We start from the raw sequence: 21,591 nt of genomic DNA on the forward strand, positions 1-21,591 counted from the left end.
AGGGGTGGGGGGTATGAGGTGGCTTCTGATTTCTGAATGACATTGATGAGAGTGTTTGGATTTTCACACTATTTGCAGATTATCTATCTATCTATCTATCTATCTATCTATCTATCTATCTGAATGAACTAACGAATGAATGAATGAAATGGGTAAGGAAGGTGTGTGTCGTAAGTGGCGCCTTGAGTACTTCTTTTGATTCCTTTCCCGCATGATGAATAGCAGCATAACTTTTGAGTGGAGGCAGCATACATTTTTCACTTGATGATATTTTTGAATCAATGGGCAGCATGATCCATGAGTTCAGTAGAAGGAGCCAGATGCCCAGCCAGCCATTTCTGTTCTGCAACCTTCTAGCAAAATGCCATTAGAAAGAGCCAATTATGTATTCAACTCTTTTCAGTGATAGAGTTCCAGCAGTCATCTGAACCTACTGTGCAATTTGACCATCAGATGAGACACCAAACCAGAATTTAAATCTCATATGTGTTGTCCAATTTTGTCTACCTAACCTTGAGTCTGTCAGTTGCATCGTGGCTCATAGGACCAGCTTAAAGATCCAAGCCCCAAATATTGCTGAGGAAGAAGTAAGTAGGGTTTGGTATTGTATAAGCTTACTCATCAGACTATCGAATCAGATTTCCCTCCCTCACCACAAGAGGATTTTGCTTACAAATCTCATACAATCAGAACACAGGAAGCTTCCAGTCCCTTGGTCCATCTAGCCCAATATTGTTGACACTCTCCAGGGTTTCTCCATGGTTTCAGGCAGGATTCCTTTCTAGCCCTACCTGGAGAAACCTGGGGCCTTCTGCATCTGTGCTGTACCACAATGAGCCACTGTGCCCCCAATCAGAATGTATTATGCGTACCCATTTCAATCTGGAACATTCTAATCACCCTTGTGATTAGGTTGTGGTTTGTGATCAAGGCATCTGAAACTTTGGCCATCCCTGTTATATGCCCTAAGGGCACAGTCCTATGCCTTTTGAAGAAGCACTCCAATGTCGGTGCATTCCAGATATCTTATGCTCCGCAGATAGATGCCCAGCAGAGCAGAAGGAGTAACAGAAGCAATTTTGCCTATCTTCCTTCCTGTTATTGTTTCTCTAGACCAGCTTGTGCTACTGGGGCAGGACCAGGCCTGGATAGGCCACAACATATTGCATATCCCAGCCTCTACTTTCCCCTCCTCACCCAGCCCACTAGGATGACCCCTTCTTCCTCCCTCTGAAGTTCCATTTGCAATCTGGGGAAGCTGCTGTCCTGGTTCTTTCCTGCAAGGGTGGTGGGGGGAGGGGAAAGTTCAGAAAACAGAGTCCCTCTCTCAAGGTCACAGCGATGACAACCTTCAATGGCTTGAAGAGCCACAAGACACACACAACTTTTATGCTCACACTGAATATTAATTTTTATATTAATAATATAAAATAATATGAACATGATCACAGATAATTACGGGCACATGCCCTGTGAGTCTCCATGCTGGTTATAAGTCTTTTGAAGTCCAGATGGTAAGGGAAAAGGCCTTGTAGGGAACAAATTAGTTTTCCTTTTCCTGTGCCAGTGACTCTGTCATCCTTTCTGCACTATTGACACCTCTTTGGCACCTGCTTCTCTCTCTTCCCCTTCCATGCTTATTTAACTGTCTCCTCCCTCTTTTCTCTCCTTCATATGATCCATGTTTCTTCAATTGCTTTTGTCTCCCACATGCCAAATGGTTCCCTTTGCTCTCAGCACCCCTGCAACCCAAGTGGTTGCAAAAGGCAGGGATTGCCACATCCATCAGCATCTCAAGGAGGATGCCAGGAGCCAAATGCATGGAGAATTTTGTTGACTCAGGAGCTGCAACTGAACCCCTGGTATATAATGAATTTTAAACGAGTATAGGAGATCTTCTGCTTATTGATTTTACTTGGTAGATAAGGTTTATGATACACTATTGCAGAAATATATTTTAAGGAGGAATATTGCATTAGAGTAGGCGCTGTACAAATGAAATGCAGTACTGCCATGAATTAGGAGCTATGTAGAATGAAAACTACCACCTTGTTGTGTATCCACTATAGCAGTAAACCCACGTGTGCCCCTCATTCAATAGGTTTTGCTTTCCCAGTTACTGACAAATTGTTTAGAACATTTCTAACTTCCTTTTCTACATGCATGAGATAACTCTTCGCTCGCTTGAAGTCTGAGGTATTGACTATGTTAGGGTTATGATTATTTGAGGTATTTTGCTGCTGTTAGTTTCCATGAGTGATTTTTCTATACAATAGGCTCCATGTCGTCATAGAATCATAGGATCATAGAATAGTAGGGTTGGAAGGGGCCTACAAGGCCATCGAGTCCATCCCCCTGCTCAATGCAGGAATCCAAGTCAGAGCATCCCCAAGAGGTGGCTGTCCAGCCTCGTCTTGAACGCCTCCAGCATGGGAGAGCCCACCACCTCCCTAGGGAATTGGTTCCATTGTCGTATTGCTCTAACAGTCAGGAAGATTTTCCTGATGTTCAGCCGGAATCTGGCTTCCTGTAACTTCAGCCCATTATTCCGTGTCCTGCACTCTGGGATGAATGATCGAGAAGAGATCCTGGCCTTCCTCTCTGTGACCACCTTTCAAGGACTTGAAGAGCGCTATCATATCTCCCCTCAGTCTTCTCTTCTCAAGGTTAAACATGCCCAGTTCTTTCAGTCTCTCCTCATAGGGCTTTGTTTCCGGTCCCCTGATCATCTTTGTTGCCCTCCTCCTTAAATCTGATTTGTTTTCAAAGCTAGTATATCTTCTTATGCACTCACTCAGAATACACTTACTGAGAGCAAGGCAGTCTGGATCTTTTGTTTGTCTGTGTCATTCAAGTGACTAACAGGAAAATCTGAAGTCTATATTTTTCATTTACCAAAAGAGCTTTTTTGGTATAATCTTCATTTCTAATTACACAAACAGGACAGAGCTATTTTCTTCTCATTGGTAGGCTTCCTTCCAAATCGGCTCTAAAATAGCTCTTTGTTTCAACAAATTCTTTGCCGATCCATATTAATGCTTAACAGTGTAACATGACCATACATGGTCACTTTAAAAAAGCACCCTAAACCCTTTGATAAAATAACAAAGGCAGCAAGTTGTTAAGAGGCCCAAAATGCTTGTAACTCTTTCTGAATATTAAACATAAGGTCACTTATTAAATACTAAAAGCGCTGGTTAAAAGCAAGTAACTAACTGTGATTTTCAAAAATGGAGATGATGAAATAGTTTTAGCTTCCAAACAGCAGACAATAGAGCATTCTCTCTTGTCTCTTACGTCCAAGCAGTTTTTCTGAATTTGTCAAGTTTGCAGACTACCATCAGTAAACTACTTTCATTGGTTAACTGATAATGCCTATCACTTGTAGGTTATGTCTTTCATAATGTTGTAAATTATTTATACTTACTGCAAAATATCATGGCGAAAAGAACAAGAAGTGACTTCTTAGATTTTCTGTATATTCTTTATCTCTTTTGCACTTAAGTGGCCAAAGAGGAACTGACTTCTCTTCTCACACTTCCACTGTAATGCGTGAAGGAGAACCTTTGCATTTTCCCTGCAAGGGTGATGTGTGAGTTCCATCTTTGAAGGTTGAAAATATGAAAACAGGAGGAAACATGACTGAATTAATCACTCATACTTTTTTCACTACTTATGGAAACCTGCAGAAGAGTCTAATGGATATTTCAATAGATGGATATGTAATTCTACATTTCTTCCAGAAAGTGAAGTCTTCCTTTTCTCTGAAAAAGCAAAGTAGACACTGATGATGTTAACAACTATAGGCCTGTAGCCTGCATCCCCTTCCTTGAGCAGGTAGTTGCTGTTCAACTCCAGGCTTTATTTATTTATTTATTTATTTATTACATTTCTATCCCACCCTATATCATTAAGATCTCAGGGTGGTGTACAGATAAAATCAATTTAAACAGTATAAAACAATAAATAATTTAAACATCTAAAAACATATTAAACAATTAAACCAGCTAATACCAGTTAAAATCTAAAACAATAAAACAGTTAAAACAATGTGCTAGGAAATGCATTTAGCCCTCAAAGGCTTTGGTAAAAAGCCATGTTTTTTCTTGGCACTGAAATGAGACCAATGTCTGTGCCAATCGGGCCTCCAAGGGGAGGGAATTCCACAACTGGGATGCAACAGCAGAGAAGGCCCTCTCCCACATCCCACCATAATGTATGTCTCGTACTGATGGGACACAGAGGAGGGCCCCTCCAACAGATCTCAGTCCTCAGGCAGGCATATATAGGGAGAGGCACTCCCTCAAACATCGAGGTCCTAAGCTACTTAGGGCTTTAAATGTCATCACCAAAACCTTGAATTCCGATCGGAAGCATATTGGCAGCCAGTGCAATTCCTTTAAAACTGGTGTTGCATGATTTTTATGAGGTGTTCCGGTCAGTGGTCTAGCTGCTGCATTTTGCATTAGCTGCAACTTCTGCATCGTCTTCAAGGTAGCCCCACATAAAGTACATTGCAATAGTCTAATCAGGAAGTTACCAGCGCATGTACCACTTGTTAATCTGGTACTAAAAGGGTGAACAAAGAGTAAAGATGGCTGATTTGATCTGGGGGAGGCCTACAAGACGAGCTCCTAGCCCCTAACCTGTGGCTAGGTTATCCCTTCCAGGAAAGGCCATAGCTGGTGGATCAGCCAAAGCTGGCCCCAAGTACTCCAGGCCACGGAGAACACCTGGGGCTCCAGTGACAGCGATGGATCCAGGAGTACTCCCAAGCTATGCACCTGCTCCTTCGGGGGAGTGAAAACCCACCCAGGACAGGTTATTTACCCAATTCCCAGACTCAGGAACCACCAATCCAGAGAGCTTCTGTCCTGTCAGGATTTAGCTTCAGTTCATTGGCCCTCATCCAGCCCATTATAGCCTCCAGGCACTGGTCCAACAACTTCACTGCCTCAGCCGGCTCCGGCGACAAGGAGAAATAGAACTGAGTATCATCAGCATACTGGTGACACTCCACCCCAAAACTTCTAATGACCTCTACCAGTGGCTTCATGAAACAGCCTTAATGAAACTGATAATCTAGCCCCATTTCAATCAGGCTTCAGGCCTGGTTTTAGAATGGAAACTCCCTTGGTCACCCTGTGGGTGACCTTTCCTAGGAAAGAGACAGGGGAGTGTGACCCTGTTGATTCTCTTGGATCTGTTGGCGGCTTTCAATACAATTGACCATGGTCTCCTTCTGGAGAAGTTGTCTGGGTTGGGAGTTGGAGGCACTGCGTTGCAGTGGTTCCACTCCTACTTGTATGGCCAATTCAAGAAGGAGGTACTGAGGGATTATTGCATTGACTGTGCCTTGGCAGCTATGCTATGGGGTTCCACAGGGCTCTATGCTATCCCTCATGCTGTTCAACAACTACATGAAAGTAGTTGTATTGGGGGAGGTTATCTGGAGGTGTGGGCTGAGGTGTCATCAATATGCGGATGACACCCACCAGTATCTCTCCTTTTCATCAAAACCAGGTGAGGCAGTGGCTGTTCTGGGCACAGTAACGGACTGGATGAGGGCCAAAAAACCTGGGGCTCAATTCAGACAAGATAGAGGTACTGTTAGTGGGTAGTTCGTCTGTCTGGCTTAGTGATGTACCACCTGTTCTGTAGGAGGTTGCACTCCCCCTAAAGGATCAGGTTCATAGTTTGGGGGTGCTCTTGGATCCAGCATTGTCACTAAAAAGCTGGACTAGGTGGCACAGAGCACGTTTTATCAGCTTAGGCTGATACACCAGCTATGTCCTTATCTGGATAGAGATAGCCTAGCTACAGTTATCCATGCACTGATAACCTCTCATCTGGATTACTGTAATGTATTATACATGGGGCTGCCTTGGAAAACAGTCCAGAAACTTCATCTGGTCAAAAATGGAATTAAGATTGTTAATGGGGGCTGGCCAATGTTGTCATATTTTGACAGTACTTTTCTATCCGCACTGGCTGCCAGTCTATGACCAATTCAAAGTGCTGGTGTTAACCTTCAAAACCCTAAATGACTTGGGGCCAGGTTACCTGAAGAATCATCTCCTCCCATATATATATATATATATATATATATATATATATATATATATACACACATTCCTGGACTCTAAGGTCATCTTCAGCAGTCCTTCTCTGGTAGCCCCCACAAATGGAAGTGAAGTGTGTTACTAAGAGCTACTAAGAAGAGGATCTTCTTTGTAGTGGCATCCCAGTTGTGGAATGCACTTCCCAGAGAGGCTTGCTTGGCAGCTACGTTTTGCTCTTTTCAGAGCCAGGTGAAGAGCTTCTTATTTTCCCAGGCATTTTAGTCTTTCAGTGTCTTTTTTTTTAAATTGTTTTACTGTATTTTAAATCTTTGCATTGCTGCTAGGTTTTATTTTGGTTTTTATTTGTATTTTATAGTATAGTTTTAAACTTTTACATTGCATTTTATTGTGTTGTATTTTATGGTTTTAGGGTGCAATCCTATGGCTGCTAGTCAGGGGCTAGATGGCCATGGGATAAGTTGGTTCCCGAAGAACCAACCTCCACCCCCTCCCACACTGCCTTGTAGGCAGTGTGGATGGGCCCCACACTCTGTGCTTGGAAGAGCAGTGCGGAGCGGGGGAAAGGGGCCGTTCCCAGGGGCGGGCCATAGCGGGGAGGTCGGAAGTGCCGGTACGACACATCCTATGTGTTGTCTGGCCACCCCTTCCCGTGCTTCAAGGTCCCGCGGCTAGACAGCTGAAATTGGCTGTCTAGCTGCAAAAGCAGGGTGGCAGGAGCGGGGAGGAGATCCAGTCCTGACTACTCCTCCCACCCTTCACTGGATAGGTGGTTGCCCCTGGGCTTGGAGGCGACTGTCGATCTGCATAGGATTGCTCCCTCCACTGTTGTGAAAACCACAGAGTTTCTGCTATTGGGTGGTATAGAAATGTAATAAACAAACAAACAAATACATAAATGACTGTTAGAAACATCTTTCATAATATTTTGGGTCTCAAAAACTAGATCCGCCACTAAGCTTCGTAGCAGAAAGAGTTGAACTTAGATCTCCCCCATCCATTTTCTAAAGCTCTATTCATTAAACCCATGTGACGTATACACTGTCAAACCCTACATGCCTTTGCCCTGCAAATATGATTCCTCTTCTGTACATGTTTGCACACTGACATTCGTATGGTACTGCAGCAATACTCACATTAAATCTCATTCGCTCCGACCATGCTATGTCCTCTCCCTGAAATCACTCACAGTACAAATGTTCTTCATGATGTCCAAGGTATCTGTAATCCAGATCTATTTCTTTTACTTGTGGAGGGAACAACCACAATATTTTGAGCTTCAGGCAATGTTCTACCTTCATACAAGGACATTCTCACATAATATACAGGGAGAAGACCACATTAGGGACTCAGAACAGTTGTTTCCTTAGTGTAATTATTAATCCAGTTCAGGATAGCTAATCTATACAGCACAATCTAATCTTGGAACATCTGCTCACTTCCTCTGTTATGACTATAGTTGCAATACCATTAGAGGATTTTAGTTCGTTTGCTTTTGTGCCTGTGATCTACATTTTGAATGCAGAGACTCTTCCCTGTGTTCCTTACCTTTTTTAGGACCCCCCCTTTTTTTGGCAATAAGAGTCTTTTCCTTGTAAAAGGAAAGACCCACTATATCAGGGTCCTGAACAATATGTGACCAGTCAAGCCAAATATGGCCCACCAGCCATGTGTGGCGACCCAGATGTGGCTCATTAAACTTCCTGTTTTTGCTCTCTTTCTGGGACTGCATAAACAAGGGCATAACTAAACAAATATTGGGTCAGTTGTATTCTGTTTGGTTGGCCACAGACCATGGAGGTCCACCCTCTGTAATGGAACTAAGAAATACTGATTTAAGGCAAAGTTCCCAACCCAGTGCCCTCCAAATGGGTCAGACTTCAACTCCCATCACCCCCAACATGCTGGCCAGGAATGATGGGGTTTGTAGTCCGACACATCTAGAGGTCACCAGGTTGGGGAAGGCTGATTTCAGGTAGCAAATAGCTGAGGTTGAGAAGATTAATCTGTATTTCAAATACTTCCCCTTCTAAGCACAGATGCTGGACTCATGCTTAGCCTTTGGTAGCAAAGGTGAGGTGAGGCCTTCAGACACCTCAGTTGATTTACGTAGGCTAAAATGGTGAATCAAAAGGGGACGCAAATAGCGCCCACTACGCTATTTGTGTTCCCCTTTATTTTCTCCGTCATAGTCTACGTAAGTATTTACGTAGATTAAGACGGTAAAAAGAAGGAACGCAAATGGCGGCGGCTGTAGCCGCCGCCATTTGCATACACGTTTTGTTGTTGTTTTTTACCCAGAGCCCTCCGCGGCCGGAAATCCAGCTGCGGATGGCTCTGGCCTGACCGGGCCTGGCCGGCTGCTCCGCAGAGCTGCCGCGGAGCACAGCCAGCCGTTCGAGGATTCCGAGGGGAGGAACGGAGCGCCTCCCCCCCCGGCCAGGATTCCGGGGGGAGGGACAGAACACCTCCGCATAATCCGCAAAAGGTAAGTCACTTTCGTACATCCCTAGTTGCTAGCCAAACTCTATTTTCTTAAACATCAATCCATCAGTTGCTATCCGTATTGTAACCCAGTAATACTTTTAACATTTTTTCAAGATGCTTTAAACATCCCTGCGTGGAAGGAATAAATTGCAGAATACACCTGCAGCACAATCCTATGCATGCTTACTCAGAAATAAGTTCCACTGTGTTAAATGGGCCCAAGTCCCTAGTAGATGTGTTTAGGATTGCAGCCTGGACGACCTGAATAACTGTGCAGTCCTGTACATGTTTACTCAGGGGTAAATCCCACTATATCCAATAAAGTTTACTCCCTGGGAAGTATGTTTAGAATTGCAGTCCAAATAAGTAAGCTGAATCTCGTGGGTGAAAGTATTGGGTTGGGACTATGGGAAAAGGTCTGTGGCAAGAGAATGGACAACAGTCACAAATCTTTCATTTTCATTGACTGAAGCTGCAGGATATAGATGTAGAGCTATTCATTCAGGTAGCTGCAACATCAAGCAATTTAGAGAGCTGTGTGTGTGTGTGTGTGTGTGTGTGTGTGTGTATGTGTGTGTGTGTGTGTGAGAGAGAGAGAGAGAGAGAGAGGTCAAAAGAAAGACCTCTTTAATGCAGTTTTGAAGCTCATGAATGTGCTCTCTGTGGGAAGAAAAAGTCCTTATAGGTAAAGCCCCACTGGAGTAAAGCTTCTAGAGCTATCTACTGTATGTCTACTTAAATCTAAAGGACAACTTCTTCAGACCACCCACACATTGTGCTGCCTCATTGTTGTTTTCACTTTGCTTTTTCAGAGGGATTAGTGCTAAACGCCACAGCCTTGCAGCCTCACCCCACCCCCCAAAGAAGACGGGGGCGGGGGGAATCAATTTTGTGTAAAGTGAAAATTAGTCTCTTAAATCTGCAAAGCGAGCTGTTTATCTTACAAATTTATTCTTTTTTTTTATTGGGCCACACATACCCTAGATAGAAAGATAAAAGAGAAATGTCTAACAAGCTGTCATTAAGAATGACATCTAGCAAAACATTACTAGTACTCTTATTCTGTAAATTTATCCTGAGTAGCTTGTTAGCTTTAGCTATCTGTTTATCTGCATTTTTTTTCCTTTTTGCATAGTGTTTATCAAAACTGAAAATTAACACATGCACTGTTTTTCCCCTCATATGTGCTTTCTAGATCTTAATTTTGCATGGTTCTGTTAAATTCTGTGTACATTGCTGTGTAAACACAATGACAATTAGAATTCCTTGAGGAATTCAGAAATATAAAATAGCCCCTCTCCATGTCTGCTTGAAAGACCACATAGATTCTGCATTGTGTTACTCTTAAATGCTGTGAATAATTAAAATGTCTGTTTCTAGCTTTCTAACTTATACTTTGTGTTATAACTGGCTAGCATTTCAAGCAGAACACTCAAAGAATCTTAATCCGTCATATATTTATTTTATTAAATCATTTGTTTTTATCTTAAAAAAATAATACCCAAACTTATTCTTGTTCAGCAAAAGTTCATGACTATCTATGTTTCCTTCAATAGTTATTTTTCACATAAGTGAAAATACAAGTCTTTCCCCCTTTATTTGTTTAGGAAATCTATCCATAAAGTTCACACAAGTATTTTTTTAAGAATACTTCTCATTACTACTCTCACACACTCTGGTTAAGTGCAGAAATTATATTCTTCCTCCCCCACTTCTATCCGTCATCCAAGCTTTGATTCATTGCTATTACCCCATGTCACTCTAAATCTGGGGTGGGCAACTTGTAACCCTCCGGATGTTTAGGCCTACAACTCCCATCAGCCCTAGCCAGCATAGCTGATGCTTTGAGGGCTGATGGGAGTTGTAGGCCAAAATATCTGGAGGCCCACAAGTTGCCCACCCCTGCTCTAAATGTAGCCCCCTCCCCATAGCTCAATCAAGAAAGATCATGCACAGTTAAAAGCTACACAGATCAGTCTTCAGTTTGTTCACAGCTAGTATCTCCTATGATGTCTTCCACATACACAACCTTCTCTGTCTCTTCCTCATGGTCATGTCTGCATGCATCTTCTCACCCACCCTCATATTACCTATAATACAGTGTTAAATGGAGGCACACAAAGACCTGACTAACCCCTCCTTACTACTGAGTGGGGAGGGGGAAAAATCATACCACCATTCCACTGGAATCAAGCACTTTACAGTGTTCAGCAGAAAAGACTTCGCTATCTTCAGTAGGGGTGGACGAAAGTCACTTACCTTTCGTCGAAGCTTGTTCGCGGTGGGGGGGGAGGCACTTCGCTGCTCCCCCCGCGAAGTTCAGGCCAGGGGGGGAGGCTTCCCGCCTCGGCCCGGCCGCGAACTCGAAAGTTAAAAAAAAAAAATGCCCCCGTGATAGGCTACGTGACGATTAACGTAGCCTATCACGGCTAGATCTGCAAAGTCAGCCGTGATAGGCTACGTTAATCGTCACGTAGCCTATCACGGGTGACTTTAAAAAAGAAAAAGAAAAAAGCGCGTACGTAAATCTTTACGTAGACTACAGTGACCAAATAAGGAACGGGAATGGCGGCTCCCTATGGGGGCCGCCATTGTCCATACGCGCTTTTTTTTTTTTTAAGTCACCCGTGATAGGCTACGTGACGATTTACGTAGCCTATCACGGCTGACTTTGCAAATCTAGCCGTGATAGGCTACGTTAATCGTCACGTAGCCTATCACGGGGGCGTTTTTTTTCTTTCTTTTCTTGGAATGGTGGCGACGGCAGCCGGTCGAAAGACCGGCTGCTGCTCCCGCCCCGCACGAACACCAGCCGAACCGCCGGCCGGACCCGCCGCCGGGAGGGACATTCGGCGAAGGTAAGTCCCGTCCCGGGGGGGGGGTGTGTGTGCGGGGTGCGGTGGGGGGTGCGGAGGATTTCTCCCCGAAACTTGTTCGGGGGGCCGAACACGTTGGCGCTCGGCCCCCCGAAGTTTCGGGGAGAAATTCTCCGCCATCCCTAATCTTCAGTCCCACTTTCAGTAGGACTGAATGAGGTGAATTGAAGCACATACCACTGAAAAGTAGGGGTGGACGAAAGTCACTTACCTTTTCTCGCAGCTTGTTCGCGGTGGGGGGGAGCGCTTCGCTGCTCCCCCTGCGAAGTTCAGGCCAGGGGAGGGAGGCTTCCCGCCTCGCCTGGCCGAAATTCAGGCTGTGGGGGGAGGCTTCCCGCCTCGCCCGGCCGAAATTCAGGCCGGGGAGGAGGCTTCCCGCCTCGCCCGGCTGCGAACATGGAAGTAAAAAAAAAAAAAAACAACGTCCCCTGATAGGCTACGTGACGATTCACGTAGCCTATCACGGCTAGACCTGGAAAGTCAGCTGTGATAGGCTACGTGAATCGTCACGTAGCCTATCACGGGTGACTTTAAAAAAAAAAAAGCGCGTACGCGAATGGCGGCCCCCATAGGGAGCCGCCATTCCCGTTCCTTATTTGGTCGCTGTAGTCTACGTAAATGTTTACGTAGACTACGGCGAAAATAAGGGCAACGCTATTTGCGTTGCCCTTATTTTCGCCGTAGTCTACGTAAACATTTACGTAGACTACAGCAACTAAATAAGGAACGGGAATGGCGGCTCCCTATGGGGGCCGCCAATATCCGTACACACTTTTTTTTTTTTAAAGTCACCCGTGATAGGCTACGTAACGATTCACGTAGCCTATCACGGCTGACTTTGCAAATCTAGCCGTGATAGGCTACGTGAATCGTCACGTAGCCTATCAGGGGACATTTTTTTTTTTTCCTTTCATTGCAATGGCGGGGGCGGCAGCCGGTCGAAAGACCGGCTGCCGCTCCCGCCCCGCTCGAACACCGGACGAACCGCCAGCCGGACCCGCTGCCGGGGGGGACATTCAGGGAAGGTAAGTCCCGTCCCGGGGGGGGCGGGGGGGCGGAGGATTTCTCCCCGAAACTTGTTCGGGGGGCCGAACACGTTGGCGCTCGGCCCCCCGAAGTTTCGGGGAGAAATTCTCCGCCATCCCTACTGAAAAGTCCATTGAAAGATGGAGAAAAAAGTATCTCAGTCAGATCCTAAGTGGTGTGTCTGTTTATCTATAGATGCCTTGGACAGAGCCATTCTGAACCTCCCCATTGATGCAGTTTGGTTTTTACTCTATCCTTTTGGATCTGGATGAAGAACAGATTCAACTACTTTGAACTCTCTATGGGACTGTCAAGGGCTCCTTGGAGGCCTCTCTCAGTCTAATCTAGTAGCCAAATCCAGACACAGACAAAGGGATTTTTTTTCAAAGCTTTATTCTTCTTTTACAACTTAACAACTCTACCGTTAGAAACTAGATACGAGCAGCAGAGTACCTATGCCCTAAGTTGGAACAGTTGGTCCCCGTTTGAAAGGGAATTACTGGCAGACCCCTGAACTTAAGGGCTAGGGAGAGTCCCTCCCATTTTCCCTTGGATCCTCTGGGCGCAGCTGTTGTTTGCGCGCCAACCGGGCACTACGCCTCCTTTCCGCACCCTCCATTTGGTGCCGCTCTGTGCGTCGGCGTCGCGCGTCCATCAAGTCTGCTTCCCACGCTCTGTCACTCCCAGGACTGCTATCTAAGCTAGGAGTGCTGGTGGGAGGAATCTCCCATCAGCTGTTGGCCCTGGGAAAGAGGAGCGCGCTCCTCTCCCAGGAACGACTGCTCTTCCTCAGAATCAGAACTACTCTGGGATTCTGTGGGCTCAGTGTCCACCCTGACAGGGACTTTTAAAATTCCTTTGAGCTCCAGTTTGAGCTCCTTTGAGCTCCAGCTTTTTCACTGACTTTCTTGGATGTTGTTGAGTGAAAGAGCAAAACTATGTGATGCAATTTAGTCATGACATCCTCTCCCCTAAAAACCAGTGCCTTCTATAATGTGTTTGCAGCCACAGGTGTAATCTGAAAAATTACCGCAACCATTTGGTACAGTCTCTTAATGGATGATCTGTTTTAAGTCTTCTTAATTTCAATGTGAGAAATTTACATATTTGTGTACCCAACCAATATTACTGCATGAATTAGCTAAAGACTTAATTTCCTCTGCATTATGTCTATTATGATTAGTACTGGTAGTACCATAATAGTATTTACAATAGTAGTAGTGTTATTACTATTCTACTCAGCATTTAAAGCCTCTGTTTTGCTCTGTATATCTCTGCATATTGATTAGCAAGGAGCCAAATTCAAGAAAGTAAAGGAATACTTTCCTTTAAAAAAGAAAAGAAAAATAAAACTTTTTTTAGGGTAGGAAAGTACTTAATAAGAATGAAGCAAAGGAAGAAATCAAACCAGCTGCTGACACAGCTGTTTCTTTTCTAGTCTAATTCAGTTCAGTATAAAGGTACCATATGCTGCTTAAAACAACGATAGGGAAGATGAAATAATTTAAGAGAATAACAAGAAAATACATGAATTGTCAGCATTCTGTCAGATTTAAAGAATGAAACAGACAGGTGTAGTATTGACATGTTTAGCTTTGTGTTGCGTTAGCAGTTTGAGTGAGAACAACTCCTTGACATGTGCTGAAGTGATGTGAGAACGTTCTCTGTATTTCAGACATCGGAGATGAAGTGGGGAGATCTGCTGGAGTCCAGCAGCCAGCTTTACTGAGAGACCGGAGCCTCGGGTCTGCAATGAAAGACTGTCCATATTGTGGGAAAACTTTCAGGACATCACACCACTTAAAGGTTCACTTGAGGATACACACAGGTGAGCTCTCCCGATAGGGCAGCAGATGTTTTATGGGAAAGAAAGCAGTGCACAAAAGGTGTTTTATTGAACCACTGTATTGGCTAAGAGACTGAACTGCAAACCAAGAAATCCTCAGTTCACATGTAATCTGTCACATGTTCAGGAGGTGGCCTTATTTATTTATTTATTTATTTATTTCAAATATTTCTTGGCTGCCTTTCAGGGCAGAAGCCCTCCTAAGGTGGCTTACAGCAATAAAATACATAAAAATAGTTAAAATATTAAAAGCGATAAAACATAAACACAAAAAATAACAATAAAAAACAATTATAAAAGCCAGCAATAAAACCAGCAGCAACAACAACGGCAATAACAGCAACAACAGCAATCATATCTAGAGAAGGCCAAGGTGAAATAATGTTTTCAAGGCCTTCTTAAAAGCCTGCAATGATGGAGCATGGTGGACCTGCCATCCTTAGGAAAGCCACTGTTTGAGAACCTGTGCCCCCGCCCTCTTCGAGGTACTGACCTACCTTTCAGGATGCTTGTCGGGCTACTGAGATGATGATGTTAAGTGCTTTGAGAATACTCTAAAAGAAGAGCTGAGCCAAACCTTTGTGGGGCTGGATTTTCCTGTTATATGAGCATCATTCATTCATTACATTTCTATATCACCCAATAGCCAATGCTTTCTGGGCAGTTTACAAATAATTAAAAGAAATATTATACATTGTATGAAAACATTTATGTACATATAAACAGACAGTACTCATGTGCGCGCATGCATGCACACACACACACATGCACACATATAATTTTTAATTTTTTTATTTCTTATATTTCTATACCACCCCATAGCCAAAGATCCCTGGGCGGTTTACAAAAGTTAAAACATTACAATACAATATACAAAGTTTAAAAACCATTTACATTAAACATATGAACAAACAACATATAACTAAAAACAACTTTGAACTAAAAACAATTTGTTTTAAAAAATCCAACAATAAAACACAGCTTAAAATAGCACTGCTTAAAAATAACATAATATACAATAAAAGCAATTTTGAACAAACAATAACTAACATCCAGGACCTGAATAAAACTTTATCATATGCTGCCAAATGCCTGAGAGTAGAGGAAGGTCTTAACCTGGCGCTGAAAAGATAACATTGTTGGTGCCAGGCTGGCCTCATTGGGGAGATTATTCCATAACTGGGGGGCTACCACTGAGAAGTTTCTCTCCTTGTTGCCACCTTCCGAGCTTCCCTTGGAGAAGGCACCTAGACAAGGGCCTTAGATGATGAGCACAGTGTTTCTCTGGATTTTGTCCTGGACACTAATCACAGTTCAGTCTTTTGCAAATGTGCCCAAAAGCTGACCCCCCCCCCCAATCAGGCAGTCTTGGGTTACTCCACAGGGCACAGCTTGGGAAAGCTCTAGAGTTGTGTCCTGTGAAGTAGCTCAGAGATTGTGCAATTCCCTGAAGTCTCAAAACCAGCCTTTTGCACACTGAAAAGTGGATGAAACTTTGCAAAAGGGAGGTGATTTTCAACAAGTGTGAAAGCAAAAATGAAGAGACTGTTTTGGCTCAACTCTTGGTGCTGTATTAATGGCCATTGGCAAGTCTTTATCATGATTAAAGACAAGGAAAGAGTGCCTCATTTGTGCTTTATTAATAAAAACAAAAACAATATTTATTGGAAAAAACTATATGGTTCTTCTGTCAAGAAAATACAAAAAAATAATGGGCAGTATTGGAACATCTAAGAACACACATATGCAAAGAACTAAATAGGTGGTTACAATGAAGCGCAGTACTATTACCCAGGGCAAGAAAGAAGGTTACCATGGAAAAGCTTCAAGGGATGCAAAACTGGTGGTTGCCTATTGTAATAGAAAAGTAGTTCACTGCTTTGCCATATTTTCTACAATTTTCAGGTTTCCCACTCTTGGTATGATGTGCTGTGCTGTATTATAATACCAAAGGAGCAAATGGGCAGCAACGTGCACACTAGTGGGGAAGAGTGATAGAGTATGTCCAACCGATAGTATTGTGTTCCAAGGCCCAAAGTTTACTGTTCTAATAGGATAAAAGAAGCATTAGGATGTCAATCAATCAATCAATCAATCAACCATTTATTGTTACGGTCAATGACAAGCATGAAAAGAAAAACACACATAAAACACGTGGAATACACATGGAATACATAAGGTGAAATAATAATAACAACAACAACAACGTGGGATAAAATGGGGAGGGAATATAGGGCAGCAATATTATAAAATTTATTATCATATTGCAATCTCCCAAGGAGGATTCCAGAGTCTCTGAGGTCAATTCCTGGTGAGTTTTACATGCTGCAGCACAGAATCTGGCAACAAGACTAAGAGTGGTGGATGCATTTTGATCAGAAAGAAAATAAAAGGCATAAAAAGCAATAGGATGTCTGTCCTTTAGATCAACAATAATTGCTTAGGGTATTATTAGTTCAGGGCTGCACGTTAGGGCAAAAATTCTTACTCTCGATATGCACTGATGGGGGGGTACCTATTAATGATGGACCAGGAAAGAGACCTTGGGGTTGTTGTGCTCAATAATTTAATGAAAATATTGACCCAGTGTGTGGCTGCTATAGCAAATTCCATCTTGGGAAACATTAGGAAAATAAAACAGCCAATATAATAATGCCTTTTGTAGTGCAACTGCATCTGGAATACTGTGTTCTGGTCACTGCACCTCAAAAAAGATATTGTCGAGCTGGAAAGGGGGCAGAAAAGTAAAGCCAAAATGATCAAGTTGCTGGAACCACTCCTCTATAGCTTGCTATAAGGAGTTGTTAAAATGCTTGGGGCTTTGTATAACAGTGGTTTAGGGAGGACATGATAGGAGTGCATAGAATTATGCATGATGTGGAGAAAATAAATAGCGAGACACCCCCCCCCCCCGCTCTTCCATAATACTAGAACCCAGGATAATCTAAAGAAGCTGAAAAATGGGAGACTCAGGAAAGATAAAAGAAAATACTTCTTTGCAACATGCATATTTAAACTGTGGAATTTTCTATCACAAGATGTAGTGATGGCCACTAATTTAGATGGCTTTAAAAGGGGATAAGACAAATGCATGGATGAGAAGGCTATCAATGGCTAATAGTCAAGATGGCTATATATTGCTTCATGCTTGTGCTATCAGAGGCAGTGTTCCTCTGACTGCCAGTTGCCAGAGAATAGAAGCAAGATGGTGCTATATTATTGCACTCATGTTCTACTTGTGGGCATCCCATAGGCATCTGGTTGGCCACTGTGGAAGAGAATGATGAACTAGACAGTCCTTGGGTCAGATGCAGCAAGGCTCTTCTCATGTTCTTATAGTTGTGATCAGCTACCACAGTTTGCATTTGTATCCCAGGGGAAGTTAAAGGCTCAGTCCTATTAGAGCTGCCCTGGGTACTCCTAAACCTCCGAACTTGGAGGCTGAAGAGTATCCAATGCAGAGTGGGAGGCATATTGCCTCTAGCATTTTAGCTAAATGAGCATTTTTGCATGTCTAGTGGAGACTTTGGGGAGGGGAAGTGATGGAGGATGGGAATGGCTGGGGATATGATGTAAGCTGTCCCCTCCCCTCCCCTCCCCTCCCTGCCCACCAGCACGCCCCCTTTCCCTCCTTCTGAACTCATGCTTGCAAGCTCATAGAGGCAACCAGCGTGGTTCTCTCCATGCCAGCTGTGAGGGGGAAGGGGCAGGGCACTCCAATTCCCAGCTCTGAGGGTGTAGTGCTGGCTACAACCTCAGCATAGGGAATCTGAAAAATCCTATGGCCCCCCAGATGCTGGCTAGGGGCCATAGGATTGCTCCCTAAATGTATTTAATTTTAGGAGGACAATGCCATTTCTCTCCTTGTGCTAATGGAAAATCATGAATATCCTTCAAGGTATGAATTAGACAGTATAATCCAGAGGTGCACTTAAAACTCAGTTAATACGATATATAAATATTTAACACTACTTCAGTGCTTAAGTCTAAAACAAGTGTTATCAGGACTTTTAGGATACATTTCCTAAATAAATACTTCTTCCCTAAATAAATCTATACTTTCACTGCAATTAAATGGTCACTTTTTTGTTTAACGAGTGTTACTGGCTGTGTATTTAGAACTTGCGAGTCACAGTTTATGGAAAATAAATATGTTTTAGTAGATATTGTCTATAAAAATTATCCCCTAAAACGTACTAGCAAAATTATCCTGGGAAGAAACCCTGCATTAAAAATAAGACAATGAATTCACAGAGGAATTATACAGTTTATGCACACAACATTTACCAAGTATTTTAAAAGCACAATAATATTAAAATAAAAATCAGTTTCCATTAGCTAAAGAACAAAGTATTATGAAATAAGAAGAGTATGTTGAAATAAAATGCAAGCATTATATATGATAAATTTCCACAATAAATGATGAAATATTACAAACTGCAAGAATTACTAGAAAACAACAACTTCTTAGGTACTCAGTTGGAATGATAGAACTGGCACCTTTTTTTTTTTTTTAAATAGACATCAGATTGGTGAGTTCACAGTTGTTTGGGGTAACAGTTTCTCATTTTCCAGCAATATACTCTATCTTTATTACAATTTGAATCGTGTATCTTTGAGTGATTAAAACCAACATTTTGTTGTGTCTCTACACTACATTAACTCAGTTGGTATTTTTGGTTCTCCCAGCACCTGTTTGTGAGAAAGAAACTCAAGCAGTTTTGAAGAAGTTGGTTTCCTGTGAACACCTGGGTGTTTGGAAGGCCATGGCTTGAATGATTCCTTCCTGATGCCAAACCCATGGTTAAGGCTAAAATAATCAACAGGGGTCAGCACTGGAAATGGCTGTTTCTTTATAAATCCTACAGAAGAACGTCTGCATTTGGATAAACTCAGCCCTGCACATTTCTGTTTTAAATAGCAAATCGTGACTCTTGTCATTCTAGTTTTCAGAGTCACTGATGCCACCCACATTATGAGAAGGTTATTCCATTTGGAGGTGGGGTGGGGGTGGTCGAGAGAAATATACTAGAGATGCTCACATAATCACAAGCAAATACTGTTCAGTACTTTTGTATGGCATATTCAGAAAGGCATGTTCAACTTTTCCAAGCCCTGGATCCTTGCTTCCATTTATTTCTTTTTTTCAACAGTTTTTATAGTAAAAAGAACAACACCTCAAATATTTATTATAACTAGATGTCTACCTACTTCTTCCTAATATCACCTCTCCCCTTTTGCCAGTTTTTTCTCCTTTTCTGTCTCTATTTCCTTCGCACCAACCCCCGCTGTCCCTCTCCCTCTCTTATTCATCTCTCTTTTGCCCAAAATAGTTCTGATGCTGCTGATGTGACCCACTTCAGATTATGATCCACAAGTTGAAGACCACAGTTCTAGGTGAAGAACAGGCCCATATTATTGTAATAAACTAAGATCAATTCCCCACCAGAAAATGAGCTTGACTTTTACTATTTTCAGATAGCATTTGGAAGCAGGGTGGGCTGTATGAATAATTGAGGAAAATAGCATTGTTCTCCAAAAGGAGAGACAGTTTTGGTAATGATTTTTTTTTAAAAAAAATCTTACATTTCAAAGTTGTGGTAAAAAGGCCTTTCTTTCATTTCTTTATATTTCTCCAGATAATCCCATCCTTAACATTGTACCACTTGCCTTTTTCGACTTAATGATATCCCAAACTTTTGTTGAAAATAATTGATTGAATTTAAATTTCCTTAAAAGTTTAAGAGGTAATGTTACAGTATAAATTTCCTACCAAACACTAAGTAGGGAAATATCCATTAGTGAAATTAACTACAGTTTCTAGGTAGCTAACAATGTGGCGTATACAGTAGGGCATGGCTAATGAACACTGCAGTGGGTGATATTTCATTATACAAATTAATGCTCACATTTTAATGGGAAAGTCACATAATGAATCTCAGCTTCACTGACAGCAATTAGAGACACAGATTGTCCCCTTCTGGACAAGACACTGTTTAGCAATAAGCAGCTGTGTAAAAAGTCTTCAGGTTTGCAACATATATATGCTTTGGGGGAATTGGTGTACAGTTTATATTAATGTACTGAAGCTTCAGAGCTAAGGAGCATCCATATTTATTTCTCCCAGTATTAACTATGTAAAGACATGTAGAAAGGACTAAATAAATATCCAAGTTAGGATTAAATTCAATTATATAGCTTTGCAAAAATTAAAACATTATTCTGTCTGTTGTGCAATAGTATAACACCAGAATACAAGAGTATGGAATAGTCATATACCTTTTCTTTGTCTTTGGCTTGCATCTTTCTCAGCCACAATAGCAAGGGAGTATCAAGGCTCAGAATGCAACTGGTATTTCTGACAAACAGATGAACTATGTGGGAAACATGTGCATGATCCAAAAATAATCCCGCAGAACCTTTGATATTCCATTTGGTTTCAAAAGTGTGAAGTGAGTGATTAGAATGATAAAAGAAATAACTCAGTAGGAGGAGGCATAATAATGAACTAATTAAACTGTACTGCAGTTATTTTCTAAAATATCTACTTTGCCATTGATAAAATAGATTTCAATATCCACTCCATTGACTAAATAGCTGTTCGAAAACCTGTTCAGTGTTTGCACTAGAATATATTCATAGAGACACCTATCACTTTATTTCATTAGGCTTTTATTATTCATATATTACATTTCTAGCACACCTTTCTTGCCTCTTGCAAGGGACCCAAGGCAGCTCACATAGTTCTCCTCTTCCCCATATTATCTTCACAACATCTGTGAGGTAGGCTGAGCTGAGACTCAGCGACTGGCCCAAAGTCACCCAGTGAGCTTCCTTCACGGCTATGTGGGGACTAGAACCCAAATCTCCTGAGTCCCAGTCCAACACTCTAATCACTACACTACACCACAGTGGCTCTCTCTCAACAATATTTTTTATATATCAACAGTTCAGGTTTCTGCTGCCAGAAACCACTCCCAACCTAAATGTCACTTCCAGATGCTTTGCATGCAGAAGGCCCCAGGTTCAATCCCCAGCATCTCCTGGTAAGACTGGGAAAGACATCTTTTTAAAATCCTGGAGAGCCACAGCCTGTCAGTGTAGACAATACTGAGCTATATGGAACCATGATGTAACCCAGTATAAGGTAGTTTCCTATGTTCCAATGCATGACACTGATGGGGTTCGCACAACAGGCTAACCCACACTCAGTGGTTGAGCATGGGTTGTTGTTGAACCATGGGTTGTTGTTGAACCATGGATTAGCGTGTTGTCT

General features: G+C 42.5%; 1 protein-coding gene across 1 annotated transcript in view; it reads left to right on the top strand.

Annotated features, from left to right (window-relative positions):
• ZNF536 (zinc finger protein 536) overlaps positions 1 to 21,591 on the top strand; it is a 410,433-nt gene that overhangs the window by 105,684 nt on the left and 283,158 nt on the right. Inside the window, exon 2 of the mRNA XM_084813077.1 lies at positions 14,145 to 14,297. Within this exon, the coding sequence (XP_084669203.1) occupies positions 14,145 to 14,297 (153 nt within the window). The remainder of the gene's footprint in view (positions 1 to 14,144; positions 14,298 to 21,591) is intronic.

Source organism: Heloderma suspectum, chromosome 8, assembly GCF_057233095.1.
Source record: "Heloderma suspectum isolate Gila_16-S chromosome 8, 16-S_ref, whole genome shotgun sequence".
Taxonomy (NCBI): domain Eukaryota; kingdom Metazoa; phylum Chordata; class Lepidosauria; order Squamata; family Helodermatidae; genus Heloderma; species Heloderma suspectum.